The following is a 15,637-nucleotide window of genomic DNA, read 5'->3' as shown; positions in this document are numbered from 1 at the left end:
TTTCACGCTGATGTATGAACCAACCTCAGACACAACACGTGTGTAAACTGGGGCTGCGTGTTGTACAGATGGCCCAGCGGCCACAGTGGCGCAGAGTTCACGCAGGCTGTCCCTGCCAGCGCAGGCCAGGGGGCGCTGTGGGAAGCGGGTGATGGCCGGTGTTCGTGGTGTTGCAGGCTGGTGCGCCAGCTGCCGGGCCCACACTTGGGGGCGTTAGCTTTCCCACAAGGGGGAGGGAAACAGCTCACTTCCACTTCTTTGTGGCTTGAGGGCCGACGAGGTGGCCCCATCTCTGTCCTTGGCCACCTAAGCCCAGCTACTTCACCAGAGGCCCCTTCCGCCCTCCCAGTCGGGCCCCTGCATCGGCTCGTGGCCCCTCCCCGGCTCCCTCGTCCATCCTCACGGTTTAAAGACGCTGAGCGTGGCCGTGACCTGGGGTCAGGTGGGGTTCAGATTCGACGCGCACGACTCGGGCCTGCCCCCGCTGGGAGGGCGGCCTCACCGTCTGCTCCGGGTCGATGGGTGCATGTGCGTCTGCCCTCCAGGAGCCCTTCTTCAGAGCCTGCTGGAGGAGCTGAGGCAGCACCAGGTCGATGTGGAGGCACTGAGCCCCCGGGACCTCGACGAGGCGGCCCGCGTGCTGGCCGAGGCCGCGCGCGACCCCTGGAGAGGAGCCGGAGCACCGCCCACGGAGCCCGCGTACGGGCCGGAAGCAGCGCTCTTCGGAGTTGGTGACTCGGGCAGGGAGGGCCTGCGAGGTGAGCCGCCGGGTCCTGGTGGAGGGGGAGGGCCAGGCCGCGGGGTGGGAGACCGGCTTCCCGGGCCATGGGCTGTGGTGCGTTCGTGCCGCGGGGACTTGGGATGAGCCCGGTGGCCTCTGTCTGGGTGGCGCTGCCCCTGAAAGCTCCCCTCTCGGGCCCAGCCCGCAGAGCTGGCTGGGATGCCTTAGAGCCGGGACGCTGAAGGCCCACTGCCCGCTGCGAGGAGTCGGATGTCCCCTGGGTGGAGTGCAGACTGAGAGGACGTCGGGGCTGGTCCACAGGGCTCTTGCTCGCACTGTGCATGTGCTGAACGCAGTCAAAGATGCGGCTTAAAAAGTGACAGGGGCTCATTGGAATGTCTGCCCGAGGCTCCCAGCCACCCTGTGGGGCTGCCCCAGGGGACAGCAGAGGTCCCCGACTCCCCAGACACACACGCATGTGCACACGTGCACGTGTGTACACCTACCCCCCCCACACACACACACACACACAGGCGTGGGCTCCCCGGGCGACGGCCGTCTCTGTGCCTGACGGCTTCTCCGAGGCGCCGAGGGACACTGAAGGGTGCGGCTCGGTGCTTGCGCACAGGAGGCACAGAGACATGTGCCAGAGCACGGGTGGAGGGGGCGCGTCCCTCCACGGGTTGGGGCGGGGTTGGCCTGGCAGCGGATGCCTGCCTCAGCTGACAGTTAGGAGGCAGGACGAGGGACCGGAGCTCCATCAGGACAAGGTGTCCGCGAGGCAACCGGAGGTCAAAAGGCAGGACCCCCATTCTCAGGCTGGGAGGGTCGAAGGTCCCGGGTGTGGTTGCTGCGGCTTCAGGACGGCGCGGTGAGCTGTGTGCTGCGTGCCATGGGGCATTGCAGGCTGGGTATTGGCTTAGGGATGTGACCGGCACAGAAAGAAAACAACCCATCGGTGCCTGCCGACCCCTTACCTGAGCAGCTGTGTGTCCACCGCCTCCCCTTACTCTTTCTTAGCCATGGACTGTCCCGCACGGGGGGCTGTCCTGTGGGAGCCAACAGTCGGGGACGTGCAGGTCTGCGGACCGCTGACGGGCGTCACGGTCACCCTTCAGCCCGCGGCCCCGCCTCCCCGGTGGCTGCTACAGAGCACAGTTCTCTGCCTGTGGAGACGGGGACGGCGACGCTAGGGAGAGAAGGCCCCTCGTAGTGACACCCTGGCGAGGACGTTGGTAACACTCGCTCGTCGTGTCTTTCGCAGGTAACGGGGAGCAGGGCAGCGAAGCTGGAGCTCGCGGAGAGGTAAGAGGCCGCGTCTGCGCGTGTGTGCACGGTGAACCCAGGGCTGTCCGGTCGCCTCCTGGTTTGCGGCTCGGGGAGGTTTCTGAGATGCAGCGTTGTTGGGTTTTTTTCTAGGAAAGGATGGAAAAGCCCGAATAATCCCCAAACTGAGAAAAGTTTAAACAGCACCTGCAAAACTGTGTCTGTTTAGATACAGACCAACATCTGTTTTCAGATCTTATAGGAACACTTATCCATTGTAGAAATACGAAAAATGGTTAATGCAAAGAAAAAATCACTATCCCTTGCAACCTCCCCACCCAGGGGTCCGGAAGATGGGACACCATGGAGTCCCCCTGGAGACTCTCTCGTGTGCTGACCTCCGGGGTCCACTTGACAGTCGACGGGCTCTCGATGGCTGCACGTGCTCAGCGGCTCGGCAGCCACGACCCACGTGTGGGCGTCATTGCAGTTAGCTAAACTGAACACTCGGCGTCTCAGCCGGGCTCGCCCCGCCCACATGGCCCACGCCCACCAGGAACGGTGGGGTGTTCCGTCTGAGCGCAGAGGGGCGCCTCAGAGCCCTCTTCCTGTTTATGAAGAGGAGGGTGGGGAGGAGCAGCGGCCGAGCGTGGGCCCAGGCTGGGGGTCTCGGGTCATGTAGGCCCACGGGGGCCCCGAACCCCGCCTCTGCGAGGCCCCAGGACCCTTCCACTGTGGCAGCTTTGTCCCAGCAGAGCCGGGTGTTGACCCGTTTCTCTGCCACGCGGGGCGCACACTCCACAGCTGGTTCCACAAGGGCCCTCGGGGGCTGTGTTATCTGAGCTCTTGTTTACTTAATAAGTGTCCTCCTCACACAAAACACCGTGGGAGTGAGGACACCCCTCCCCTCCCTTCAAAAGCCTGAGAAGGTCGTTCCACCCCTATTTGGTAACTGAACTGCCACTCAGAATGTGAGCAAATGTTTTCCTCAAACTATTTTCTGTAAATATTCTAAACCAAAAGGAAAAGTCAGGAAAGACTTTTAGTGAAAAATGGAGTAATTAGTTTCCTTTATAGCCTTTCCTTAACTTCCTAGGTAAGTGTGCTTTGGTGAAGTAAGTGTAAAGTGAGTCCAGTTTTCCCGTTTCTATCTGACACAAGGTCGGAGATGTCACTTCATGGCGAGGCAGGAAACGCCGTCTTAGAAGGCGTCCAGGGCTGCCGCTCCCGGCCCCTGTCACCTCGTGCGCACGTGCACACGACAAGCCTCTGTCAGCCCCCCAGGCTGCGGCTAGAGACAAGCCCAGCCCCCCGCTCACGGCCGGTGACACTGAAAGGAGGGACTTTTGTACCGGGCGTGACACAGAGCCTGCGCTGCGCGTTGTAGGAGGACGCCCCGCAGTCGGGACGCCCTGGCCCAGGAGGCGGGGTCAGGGTGCGGCGAGGGTCCCCAGGGTGCAGCTCCAGGTCCCTGGTCCTGGCTCAGGGCTGTCGTGAGGGCTCCGAGAGAGCAGATTGCCACCCTTGTCCCTGTCGGCGTCGCTGTGTCGCTGGCTGTGTCTGGAGGGCAGGAGTGGGACCTGGAACCCGTGGTCATTCCTGACCTACAGATGCCGGAGGCCTGCACTGACGGACGAGCTGAGACCCTTCAGGAAGGGCTGTGAGCGCGTGTGCGTGCGCACTGAGGGGCGTGGGGAACACATTATGAAATGATTCTGATGCACATCCTCCCCTGGCCGAAAATTCCTCGCCTAGACGTCATTTAAACACAGGCTTTAAAATTCTGGCCTCCGTCCACCTTTCCTTGCAGGGTGCCTGTTGTCGCCCCACACGGCGAGCTTGTCACACACGGCCTCTGTCCTGTAGGTGGACGGTCTCTCTCCTGGGAGCCAGCTCACGTGATTTCCTCCCCACCAGGTCAACCCTGTGAGCCTCAGACTCGGGCACGCCCTGCAGGACCCCGGGTCCCAACTCCCGCCCGGAGCCCCGCTTCCCGTGGGGAGCAAGAAGTCCGAGGACCCTGAGGCCTCCTTGTCTTCGGAGGAGGATGCCGCCGGCATGGAGAACGTCAAGAGCCAGACCTACTCCAAAGAGCTGTGGGAGCGGCCGCCGCACTGGGAGCCCAGGGTCGTCGGGGTTGGGGAGTCCCCGCACTGGGCCCCAGAGCCCCTGCGGGAGGACCCGCGCCTCAGGGCAGGAGCTCGCGGACGCACGGGCGACGGCCTGCGACTGGAGGTCAAGTCTCCGGGGGAGGACTACGGCTACATCGTGACGGAGAGCGAGTGAGTAGGAGCTCTGGCCTTCTCCCCTGGGCCCAGGGTCCCGGGCCCCCCGGAGTCGGGAAATGCGCTTGTCTCCACGCGTCTCCCCTGGAGAGACAAGTGGGGGGTGGTGCCTGGTGTCGGGACAAGTGGGGGGGGTGCCTGGTGTCTCAGCCCGGAGCCAGCCGTCTGACCGTCCCCAGGGCTCCTGGCCTGGGGGCCGAGCTCGGGGGCAACTCTCCACAACACAGAGCCCTTCCCGCTCCTGGGTCTCGGCCGCCCAGACCACGGTGTGCGCTGAAGCTGCACTGACTTGGTGGGGCTGGCGGGGGGCAGGGAGAAGCCAGACCCGAGTGGTGGGTGGCGCCCAGGGCGTGGTGGGCCGGGTCTGCCTCGCGTGCGGGCTCCAGGCCTGTGAAAACACCAAACCCGTTGTCGCTTTCACACAAAGTCGCCCACGTGGCAGGACACACGTCATGCTTCAGGGGAAATGGCCCCGGAGAGAGAGAGCCTTCTGTCCTCATCGCGTTCTGACCTCAGTCCCATGAGGCCCCAAAGTCAAACGCCACGTCCCAGCCAGCGGCAGGGCCAGCCCACTCCTCCGGGCGTCACTCCGGAGTCGGACACTCGCCACTGAGCCTTGTGGAAGCATCACTTCCTTCAAGCAGGGAGAGGGGTGCTTCTCAGGAAGACACACCTGTGTGGCTGCATACACACCAGTGTGTACGCGGTGTGTACCGCGCATGTGTGCACTGTGTGCATGTGTATGATGTGTGAGTGTGTGGTAGTGTGTATGCATTGTGCTCGAGTGTGTGTAATTGTGTGTGTCTGAGTGTGTGTAGCGTGTGGTTGTATGTGCACAAGTGAGTGTGTATGGGATTGTGTGCAGCTGCCTTTGCTCCCACTGGGCCATCCATGCCCCCTGTCCTGACACCCACGGGCTCATCCGGGCCATGAGGTACCGCTGCAGGGCGACGTGGGCGCTGCCCCTCATTCGGGGTCTTGGGGTCCTGGGCTCCCCGCGGCACGGAAGAGCGAGAGCACCCCCTGTCCGCACCGCTGAGGGCGGTGCAGTTTCCCAGGAACCTCTGGGGCCGGGCAGTCCGCCCCACCGGTGCCGGCCCCGAGCCAGTGCGGAGAAGTCACGGCCCGGCGAGCGGCCAGCACTTCCGCCGGAGAGACCCTGTCGGCGGCTGGCATTCCTCCTGCTCCGGCCAACGCCCCCCGGAACGGGCAGTGGCACGAGGGAGGGCCCGCTTTTCCTGGCGTTCGTCTGCTTTTCTGTGCAGCTTCCCGGGCGTTACCTTTGGGACGTGAACACACACAGGTGCATGGAAAACACCACTGTCTGGCTGTGGCTTGCTTCACGCTTTCTTTGCGGCTTCAGTAGATGCATCTACACGACGAGGGTGACGCCGCTCTGCGCCCGTAATGCCCCGTTTGTCACCGGGCCTGACACACACGAGGGTGGCACCCCCCCGCCTCCCGGAGACAGAGGTGGAGTCTCTGACTCTGGTGTCAGATTAATTGGTAATTTGGGGCTCTCTGGGGCAAGATTTCACCAGATCTCAGCTTAAGTCTTCATAGATCATCTATTAATTGACAAGAATCTCATTCCATTCTTTAAAAAGAAGGCTTTCGTACGTGCAGTTGTCCCACAAAAGCAGAAGGAACGCGACCTCCGCTCCGCGTTATCTCATCGCTGGCCCGTGGCTCAGCTCCGCGGCTCCGGCGGGAGGGAGGTCCCGGCTCAGCCCCGCCGGCTCCCCTCGCTCACGCTCTCTGACGGACAGGGCGCACTTTAATCTCCGCCGCCGCCGGCATTTCATCTCTTTACCACGACCCAGACGGATTATTCAGGACTGGGTGAAGGGCAGGACAGCCACCCCGTCCTCCCAGGACGGTTTAAAAAGCATCTCGAGTGGCGTCGTCAGGAAGAGGCCGCAGCTGGGACGTGGCTTCGAAGCCCAGGCGCCGTCTGCCTCCCAGCGAAGAAGCAACTCCTCTGCGTCCGGCAGCAAGTGCTTTCGGGCACGGGCCGCCCCGTCCCTCGGCTGCTTCTCTTCGCCAAAGAGCTCCTGTGTTTGGAGTTTGTCCCCACGGCAGGACCGTCTCTGGCCCATGAACCGTCGTCGTGAACCACCTGCAGGCGGAGGGGCAGCGTCCGGAGTCGTCGGTCTGGTGTTGGGGGAGGCCCCTAGGGACCGCGCTGGCCCAGCGGCTCTGGTGGCTGTGGACGGGCCAGTTAGGCGCCCAGCCGTCCCCCACGGGGGCGTGTGGAGCTCCCGCCGTCGCGACAAAGTGCTGGTCTCCGTCTGGTCTGCACAGCCTTCCGGGGAGAAGACGCCGCCGTCAGGGGCAGCCCCACAGCACCTTGCCGCACCCCGGGGCCCGTCTCCGGCAGTGAGGCCAGTGGCCCCGCAGGGGCCGGGACGCAGTGGGTGCCGAGTGAGTGGGTGAGTGGCGTCAACCTGAGAACACAGCCCCCGAGAGAGAGAGGCCAGTGAGCTTCAGCCGGGAGGAGATGGGGGCGCACAGAGAGCTGGGCATGAGGGCAGACGAGGAGGGTGCCCCCGGGAGGGAGGGAGAGAGGGGACAGGCCCAGGCTCTGAGCCCCCTCAGGTGCCTGTCGGCCTCTGGACACAGACAGGGCTGGCTGTCAACTCCCCTCCCGCGGCTTCTCTCACCGCGAAACTCCCTTGCACTTGGGGTCGGCCGCCCGGAGAAGTCGCAGGCACTTCGCTCTCTCATTCGCGCGGTGAGTGAGTCAGGACCTGCCCCACCCGGGTGCGGGAAGGCACCCACTCCCCGCAGCACCACCCTGTACGGGGGCCGGTTGGACTGTCTGACCGGAGAGACGTCGGCGTGGCCCCACCTTCGCCTGCTGGGGAATTACTGGGTCTGGGGTCAGCTGTCTGGGAGAAAGCTTGGAAGTCACTTCTCCACGTGCCAGGCGCCCGGGATTCGCGCTCCAGGACCACGTGTGCTCACCTGAGGGCGAGGGGCTGTTCTCCCTCCTCTCACACTCCTCCTCCCACCTCGTCTGCAGGGCGGAGGGCCGGGTTGTTCGGAGCCTTTGGGGGAAGTCACTGCCCACCCTCTTCCTGTCACTCCTTCGGGAATTGAAAGCCCCTGTGCTCAGGGGTGACTTGCCCACGTCCTCCAGGAGCCATGCAGCTGAGAGGAAGGGGCCCCAGCTAAGAGACAGCGCCGCCTAATCCCAGCGCCCCTCTGCTCTCGGGGCCATGGGGCCACCCGGCTCCTGGCTGCTGCCCCGGGGGTGGGGGGGCATGGGACGGAGGGACAGGACGGGGCCGTCGGGACACAGAGCAGGGGCGGGCCGGGAAGTGCAGGTCCTCCCTCCCTCCTTGCAGGAGAAGCCCCCGGCGGATGCGGGGGCAGGGGTGTTGCAGCGCGCCAGGTGGCGGCAGACGCCAGTTTTCCTCGCTGCCTCAGACCTCGTCTCACCGACGCGCTCCGACTGCCTGTGCAGAGGGCGCAGCCGCCGTCTCGGCACACCCTCCTCCCCGCACGGGACGAGCTCCCTGCTGCCACCACTCACGTTTGCCTTGTTCGCCTTAAAAGACCATCTCCGTCCCGGGCCTGCGACCCCTCTGCTCTGTGCCCGTCCTGAGAGGCTGCTGCCCACAGCTCAGCCCAGGGGCTTGAGACGTGGGAGGGTCTCGGGAGGTTCCGGCAACGCTGAGCTCCTCCTCCTTCAGCCGCGCTCACACCCGCTGGCAGCAGGGGTCCCTGCAAATACCTGCAACTGTGCCCGTGTCCGCCTCCGTGTCGCACCCCACGTCCACGCCCACCTCTGCGCCCACACGCGGGCCCGCGCAGCTGGCTCGGTGGCAGGTCCCCGTCCTCGCAGGGGGGGACCTTTGCTGCTCCTCTGCAGTGACGTCCTGTGATTCCGCAGCAGGATGACCCCCAGGGGCCCTCGTCGCCTAATGCTGCCATTGGTTTTTTGCAAAGTGTCATCTGCACCATCATTTGGCCTAGACTTACGTCTGTCTGAGTTAAGCAGTTTAAACTTCGCTCCAACATAGGAGGGACTGGGGGGGGGGTGTGAAAAGAGGAGGTTTGCTGGGCTGTCAGGTCAGAAGTCTGGGGATAGAGAACAAAGGCAGAGGGAAAAGGAAAAGTGGAAGAAGGCAGAATTCTGAGGCAGCTCAGTCGCGGGATGGTGGCTTACTTGGGGTGATGTTTCCCGGGATCTGTGTGGACCTGCGCCTCTGGGAGTCCGCAGAGGGCGGTGCGTGGGCAGCAGTCGGGCTCCACAGGTAATAGGCCACGTGTCTGCCTGGGGCAGCGGGGCTGTGGGAGGAGCTGGAACAGGCTGGGCGGCAGGGAGAGGCTGGAGAGGCTGTGAAGCTGCAGGACCCTCGGTGACTTCCTGCAGCTGTCCTGGGTGCCACTGGAGGGCGCCAGGCAGGAGCCTGGTGGGCGGGGCCCCCTCTCCCGTGCGCCTACACTGCGCAGAGATGAGGGATGACGGAGGAAGACCAGCAAGGAGGTGTGGGGCCCTCCAGCCGTTCCCCTCGGCTCTGGCCCCCTCCCTGCTGTCTCTGCATGTGGGGCTAACCCACGGAGTGTCACCTGAGCTGTGAGCCGCCTGACCTGAAACCCCAGTTGGTGGTGTCGCCCTGCTGATCCCCAGGCTGCTTGGTCGCTGGGGCTCATGGCGAGGCTCCAGTGGGCAAGGCTCCGGTGGGCCCTGGAGGGCATCTGCCCCGCCTTCCCGCTGTGGGGACCTCGCTGGGGCTATGTGTCCTGGGGGGTTTGCTGGCGAGCCCCAGTGTGTGGTGGGGCTGGGGGAGGCAATGCCGTGGCAGCTAGGATGTGAGGAGCAGAGACACCAGACGCTGGGCGTGGGAGCAACCCAGGCAGGGGGACAACCAGTGAACACCAAGCAGTTCTCCGAACTCCCTCCTCTGAAGGACCCGCCTTACCCTCGCCCCTGGTCAGGGAGTCTGCAGCCCCCTGGGCTGCTGGGACCCCGAGTCCTGTGTCTCCCTCCCCCAGCCAGCAGCTCGTGGGTCCCACTCGGCTCCTTGGGTTTCCGTGGTGTCTGTTGTGATGTCTCCTCTTTCACTGACAACTGTATTTGTTTGAGCTCTCTCTCTTTTCCTAAGTCCACTTTGTCTATTTTATCTTTTCCAAACAACAGCCCTCAGCTTCACTGATCTTTTCTGTTGTCTCTCAGTCTCGATTCCCTTGATTTCCCTCTGATCTCTGTTATTTCCTTCCTTCCAGTAACTGCTTAGTTTTCCTTTTTCTGGTTACTCGATGTGTCAGGTTTGCTGAGATAGTTTTCCATTACATGGGGACTTCTCGCTACAACCTTCCTCCCAGGCCCCCGTTTGCCATGTCCCACCTTTTGCTGCGTTCCTCTCCCCCCCCTTTGTCCCAGGAGGGCTTTTGATTTCTCTTCTGATCTCTTCTCCGACCCATTGGTGGTTCCAGAGCAGGTTCAGTCTCCACACTTTTGTGGATTTTCCAGTTTTCCTTTTGTAACTGATTTCTCGTTCTGGACCATTGTGGTTGGGACCCGTGCGTGATTTGGTTTGTCTTCCGTCCTGTCTGACGGTCTGTCCCGGGCCTGTCCCCGTGCACGTGAGGGGAACGTGTGTCCTCCTGCCGTTGGATGGGCTCTTCCGTGTGCGCGCGTTAGGTCAGTCCGGTCTAATGTGCGGTTCAAGTGCGCTGTGTCTGGATCGGTTTCCTGTGTGGTCCATCCACTCCTGAAAGTGGCTATTGAAGTCCCTGGCATTATCATGCTGCTGCCTGTTTCTTCTTTTAGATCCGATAATATTTGCTCCTGCTTATACATTTAGGTGCTCCTAGTCTGGGTGAATAAATGTTTACAAGAGTTATATCCCCTTGGTGAGCTGACTTCTTCATCATCACATAATGACTTTCTTTGGTCTCCTGTTGCGGCCTGTGGCTTCAAGTCTGTTTTGTCTGATGTGAGTGTAATCTGCCCCTGTTTTCTTCTGCTTTCTATTTGCACGGAACCTCTCTTTCCATCCCTTTACTTTTAGTCTGTGTGTGTTCTCACTGCCGAAGTGAGTCTCCTGTAGGCAGCCTGTAGTTGGCTATTACTGTCTCTACCCATTCGGCCACTCTATCACCTCTGATGGAAGATTTTGGTCCATTTATTTTTAAAGTAATTGTTGATAGGTATGGACTTAATTTCACCATTTAGTTGTTTACTGGTCCTTTTGTGATTCCTCTGGCTTGATGGTTTTCTGGGGCTGTGTGCCTCGATTCCCCTCTCTCTGTCCCCTGTGTTCCTACTGCTGTCTCTCGCTTTGTGGTTACCCCAAGGCTCCCACAAAGCTCCTTATGACAGTCTGGGTGAGCTGATTACTTTGAATGCACACTGAAACACCACACTTCTTTATGACACTTCCATTTTTTCTTTTTGATGTCCACACACTTTGACATGGGTAACTCTGAGACATGGTGTACACAGACTCACGTTAAGCTGTTGGCATATGATTTTTTTCAAAAATTTGGAGAAATGAATATACTTCCAGTGAAAAGTACAGTCTCATCTTCATGTTGAAAATAATAAGTTGTCAAAATACAGGTTTTTTAGCTACTGTTGTCACACCTATGAGGAGTCAGTGGTGGTTTAAGAATTTTATTCAGCCCTGGCTGGCATAGGTCAGTGGACTGAGCGTGGGCTGCGAACCAAAGAGTCACTGGTCCAATTCCCAGTCAGGACACATGCCTGGGTTGCAGGCCGGGTCCCCAGTGGGAGCCATGTGAGAGGCAACCACACATTGATATTTCTCTCTCTTTCTCCCTCCCTTCCCTTCTGTCTAAAAATAAATAAATAAAATCTTTACAAAAATTTTATTCATAAGACTGACTAGGATGGTTGGCCTGTGGGCACAAGCTCGCTCGCTGTGGGAGCCGACTCGGAGAATTCGGTTGGACGCGCGGATTACCGCAGGCTCAGGAGCACGCTCCACGGCCCTGGGCTTCTGCGGTCGGCGGGGAGGTGGCACCAAGTCGCGGTGGGGATTTTGAATCACACGGATCCTCTGGCTTCTCCGTGCTCTGCTGCCTGAAGTGTCTCTTCTCTGCATTGGGGAGAATTCCCGTCGGGCAGCAGCAGTTTTAACGCACTTGTAAGATTAAATAGAATAAACGTCGTCACTTGGTACCCAGTGGAGAGGGATAACTGGAATAGTGGGCGGTCCCACGGAAACCTCACTTTACCGGTTGGTTCCCACTGTCTCATCGAACAGCCGCCTGTTTCACGCTGCCACCCAGGGACCACGTGCTCCCCTGCCTGTGCGCTTTCCACTACGCAGCACAATGTCCACGCCAGGCAGGGGAGCAGCGGAACCGAAGGCTCCGCTCTCAGGCACACCGTCCCAGGCCTGACGTCTGGGCCGCAGGGCCGTCCAGCCCCGGCCAGGTCCCGATCTCCCCGGCCCCCGGGGCGGAGACGGTTACACTGTTACAGAAGCAAGACGTGGAGACACTGGCGGCCCGGCACTCTGAAGTCTCGGTGCAGTCCCCCTAGGCACGCCGCAGCCACCTGGGCCCCCCCGCCCCCGGGGTTCTGGAAGCCTGCGTCCCAGCGGTCACCTCACAGTTACGTTTCGGTTAGCGGTTTTCTTTGGGGAATTGACCAGTCCCACGACCTCGGGCAGTGCATTCAATTTCTCCATCCCCAGCTCCCACAGGTTCCTTTGAAATGAGGGTCACGACCCTACCTTCCCCCAGGGCCGTGTGAGCATCGCGTGAGGTGGTCTGCAGGGTCGGGGGCGGGGGAGGCCCTTCAGGGGTGCCTGCTCCGCAGCGCGTCCCACCCCGACGTGACCCTCGCCCGTCTTTGCGAGGCAGCCTCACCTCCCGCGTCCCGTGGTTCCCGTTTCCACCTGGTCTCCCGTTCTGGCGGCGACGTCAGGGCCCCACGGGAGCCGTCCTGCCGCGCGTGGCGTCTGAGGCTGCCACAGAGAACGGGTGCAGCCACTTCCGTGGGGGCCTCCCGTTGAGTGACCACGTGCGTCCTTGGTCCTTTCCCTCCTCGTTGTCCAGCAGGCCCCTGGGCACGCCCTCGCCCACTGCGGCTGCACAGGGCTGTCAGCACCCCTCTGTGCTTCAGAGTGAAGCGCACCAGAGAGGAGACAGTGCATCCCTTCCAGAACTCCCCTGTCACCAGACACCAGGGCTGGCAGTCAGGGGCCCTCCAGCTGTCCCGGCTCTGACCCCAGCAGCTGAGTGCTCCCGTCCCCCTCCCGGCCACGGTGATGCTGGGTGTCCTGGCATCAGGGTGATGCCACAGGCTGACTGACTGATGGAACTGCACACACTGCAGCCACCCACTGACCCTTGAGATTAACTGCAACTGCTTCCCAAGGAAGTTCAGGCTGTGAAATGACAGGTGGGAGCCACTCACTTTAAACATAGAGCAGAAGCAGCTGCATGCTCACGCCCAGCACATCAGCACCGCCCATGTGTGCGACTCGCTGGGCAGAGCCGGTGACGCCGTGGCCCACCCGCCGGCCCCTCCTGGAGCCCACAGCCCTCGGGGGTGAGAAGGAGCAGGCCGATGGCTCTCACTGGGCCCTCGGGTGGCCGGGTGTCTCACGTGCAGGCAGCCAGGCTCCTGACAGCACTCTGAGCTGCTGGACTTCACAAGATGGTCTCGTTGGGGAGGACAGTGTGAACTCTCCGTGTTGTGAGTGAAAGGGCACGGGGTCAGGATGTCGTCAGGAGGCAGACAGTGAGCTGGGGCTCATGATCAAGCCTCTGGACACCCCAGCTCGGCGATTTCCCCCTTGGGTGTAACACGCGCTAGGGAACAGATTCGTGGAGTGTGGTGACCCACCAGGTTGGAAGTGGGAAGATGCTCAGTGTGGGGCCCTGGGCTTCAGGGGATGGAGGTAAGACACCTGGAGAGGGGGTGGGGAAGCTGCGTCCCTGCGGCTCTGAGGAGCCAGGTCACTTCTGTCGTGAAACCCCCAGGACGCGGGTCCTGGGAGCCGGGGGGCAGCCAGCAGTGACCACGCGGCTCAGGCTGGGCCGGGGCTCCATTTCAAGGGGCTCTGCTGCAAGTCACCTGATTTGATTTTCACAGCAACTCAGTTGGATTCCTGGGGTTCCCCGAAAATTTTACACTTTAATGATTTAAGAAATGTTGGGTTTTTTGACAGTTTGATATTTTCCTATGCATCCATTCATGCTGTTTAACACATTCATCAAACCGGCTTGTGGTTGTGTGTAAGGTGGCGGTTGGTGGCAGAAACCTGACCACATCTGGAAAAATCCTGCCACTGCTCCCTGCACGGCCCGGCCTGTGCTGGGAGGGATGAGCTGAAAGGCAGAGGCCTCACCTGGCCGCCGCTGCACCAATCAGCCTGTAGCTGAGTTGGATGTCAGAAGGGAGGCGGCCAGGCCCTCAGGAGCTGCAGTGGGTCCAGGCAGGCCCAGGCCATGGGTCCAGGACTTGGGAGTGAACCCAGGGGGGCTTCTTGGGGGAGTTGGGAGCTGAGGGGAAACAGAAGGAGAGGCACCTGGGCCAGGGCCATGGATGCAGGGCCTGGCCGGTGTTTGAAACACGGTGTGGACCACAGGCTTGGACCTGGGTGGGACTGGTCCAGGGACATTCAGGTTAGAGGTCGGGGTGGCCAGGTCCCTGTCGCCTCATCAGCCCATCACTCGCTGTGCTGCTCCTTCTTGGCCACTGCCCTGTGCCGGGCCTGCAGGGGAATAACCACCACCCGTGAGAGTCCAAGTGCATGGAGCTCAGAGCTCCACACCGCGTCCCAGCAAAGCCCCCCGCCCCGCCTCACGTCACTGTCCACGAGTCCCAGAGCAGGGTTCCTGCGGCAGAGGTTCCTTCTCGGACAGACACTCCCAGGCTGGCCTCCAATGGACACGTCCTCGTGACACCGGGCAGCGGCCAGCACAGACACCGTCCCAGCAGGGCTCACTCAGGCGCAGGTGTCCCCGGGGCCCCGGCCGGCTCATGGAAGCAGAGCTGAGACCTGGGGCTCCAGGCCAACAGGCAGGGGTGATGAGGAAGACACAGTTTCTCCAGGTGGACCCCTTCCCCAGTCGGCATCTGACCTCTTGTGGGGCTAGGGTGCTGGCTCTGAAGGGTGTCCTGGGACTTCCTAAGTCGGGTGGAGGACGAGGTCGAAGGGCACACTTCCAGACCCCATATGCACACCTGTGTAAAAGCATTCTCCTTTTGCCACATAATGTGAAAAACCGCTGGAGAGCTGTGTTTGGGAGGTTTGCGGAGGACCACCCGCCCTTGACCAAAGGGTCCCCAGCCCTGCAGGTCACTTGTTCACTCACAGAGCAGGCCAGCAGGGAGGGCAGCCCTGGACCATAGACCCAGCTTGTGCCCATTTCCCACTGCCCTCTCCTTTATCACCTTGTGGAAGAGCAGCCTGCTGGCCCAGGGAGGGCTGGGAGCGCCTGAGGGGGGTGTGCAGGGAGGGCTTCCTGCCCCGGGCATCAGCGCCCCGACCGCCGCGCGCATCCGTCTCGCCGTCCCAGTCCCCTCTCCAGCAGGGGTGGGGCGTCGGGGCCCTCAGGCGCTCACCCTAAACCGGTCACCTGCAGCCGTCGCGTCCTGAGGGCCTGGCGCCAGGCCTGCGGCACGTGCGTTCTTGGTGATACTGTTCCACCCGCAACACGGCTCCGTTTTTCCTCACTGGTGGCATCTGCCTGCGTCCCCGCTGGACAGGGAGCCGACCTGGAGGCCGGGCTGTGGACTTGGTTCCTGGGCCCCCAGGACCACCTCACACCTGCGGGAGGTGCGAGGAGGGAGGCACGGGCGCCTGTGGGGTAAAACCGTGTCGATGTAACGATCTAACGGGACCGTCCTCCGAGGCCGCACGAATGGCGGCTCCCAGGCGACGTGCGACCTGCAGAACCGGGGCTGGGATTCAGGGTTTGTCATCGGACCTTGGACTTACCTCTTCACCTGCAGCCGCCGTGCCGGGGGTGGGGGTCATTCTGGGATGTGCACCCCTTTTACAGAGTCACCGCCGGGTAGCCATCCGCCCGTCTCCTCCCTGACCCTTCAAGTGCAGCATTTAAACGTCTCCTTGTTGGCCCCTAACTCACTTTAGAGATGGATCCATTAAAAAATGTGTCTCTGCCCCGGCCGAGTGGCTCGGTTGGAGTGTTGTTCCGTGCACCAAAAGGTTGTGGATGGATCCCAGGTCAGGGCGCGTACAGGAGGCAGCCAATCGCTGTGTCTCTCTCACACTGATGCTCCTCTCCCTCCCTCCCTCCCTCTCTGAAATCAGTAGACGTGTCATTGGGTGAGAATTAAAGGGAATAAAATAAAAAATAAAAATGCGTCCCCTTTGCACATTTGCCTTCCCATCCTGAGGTCTGGTTG

At 61.6% G+C, this 15,637-nt stretch overlaps 1 protein-coding gene across 2 annotated transcripts in view; it reads left to right on the top strand.

Moving 5' to 3' along the window:
• Nucleotides 1–15,637, top strand: part of PTPRN2 (protein tyrosine phosphatase receptor type N2) — a 374,930-nt gene that overhangs the window by 184,304 nt on the left and 174,989 nt on the right. For both annotated transcript variants that reach the window (XM_045837782.1, XM_045837783.1), the window contains exons 7-9: nucleotides 546–758; nucleotides 1,986–2,026; nucleotides 3,905–4,269. In XM_045837782.1, the coding sequence (XP_045693738.1) occupies nucleotides 546–758; nucleotides 1,986–2,026; nucleotides 3,905–4,269 (619 nt within the window). The remainder of the gene's footprint in view (nucleotides 1–545; nucleotides 759–1,985; nucleotides 2,027–3,904; nucleotides 4,270–15,637) is intronic.

This window comes from Phyllostomus hastatus, unplaced genomic scaffold (assembly GCF_019186645.2).
Source record: "Phyllostomus hastatus isolate PE091 unplaced genomic scaffold, TTU_PhHast_1.1 phas_contig_244, whole genome shotgun sequence".
In the NCBI taxonomy this organism is placed as follows: Eukaryota; Metazoa; Chordata; class Mammalia; order Chiroptera; family Phyllostomidae; genus Phyllostomus; species Phyllostomus hastatus.
Note: the sequence above shows the minus strand (reverse complement) of the source record. Positions and strands in the feature narration are given on the sequence as shown.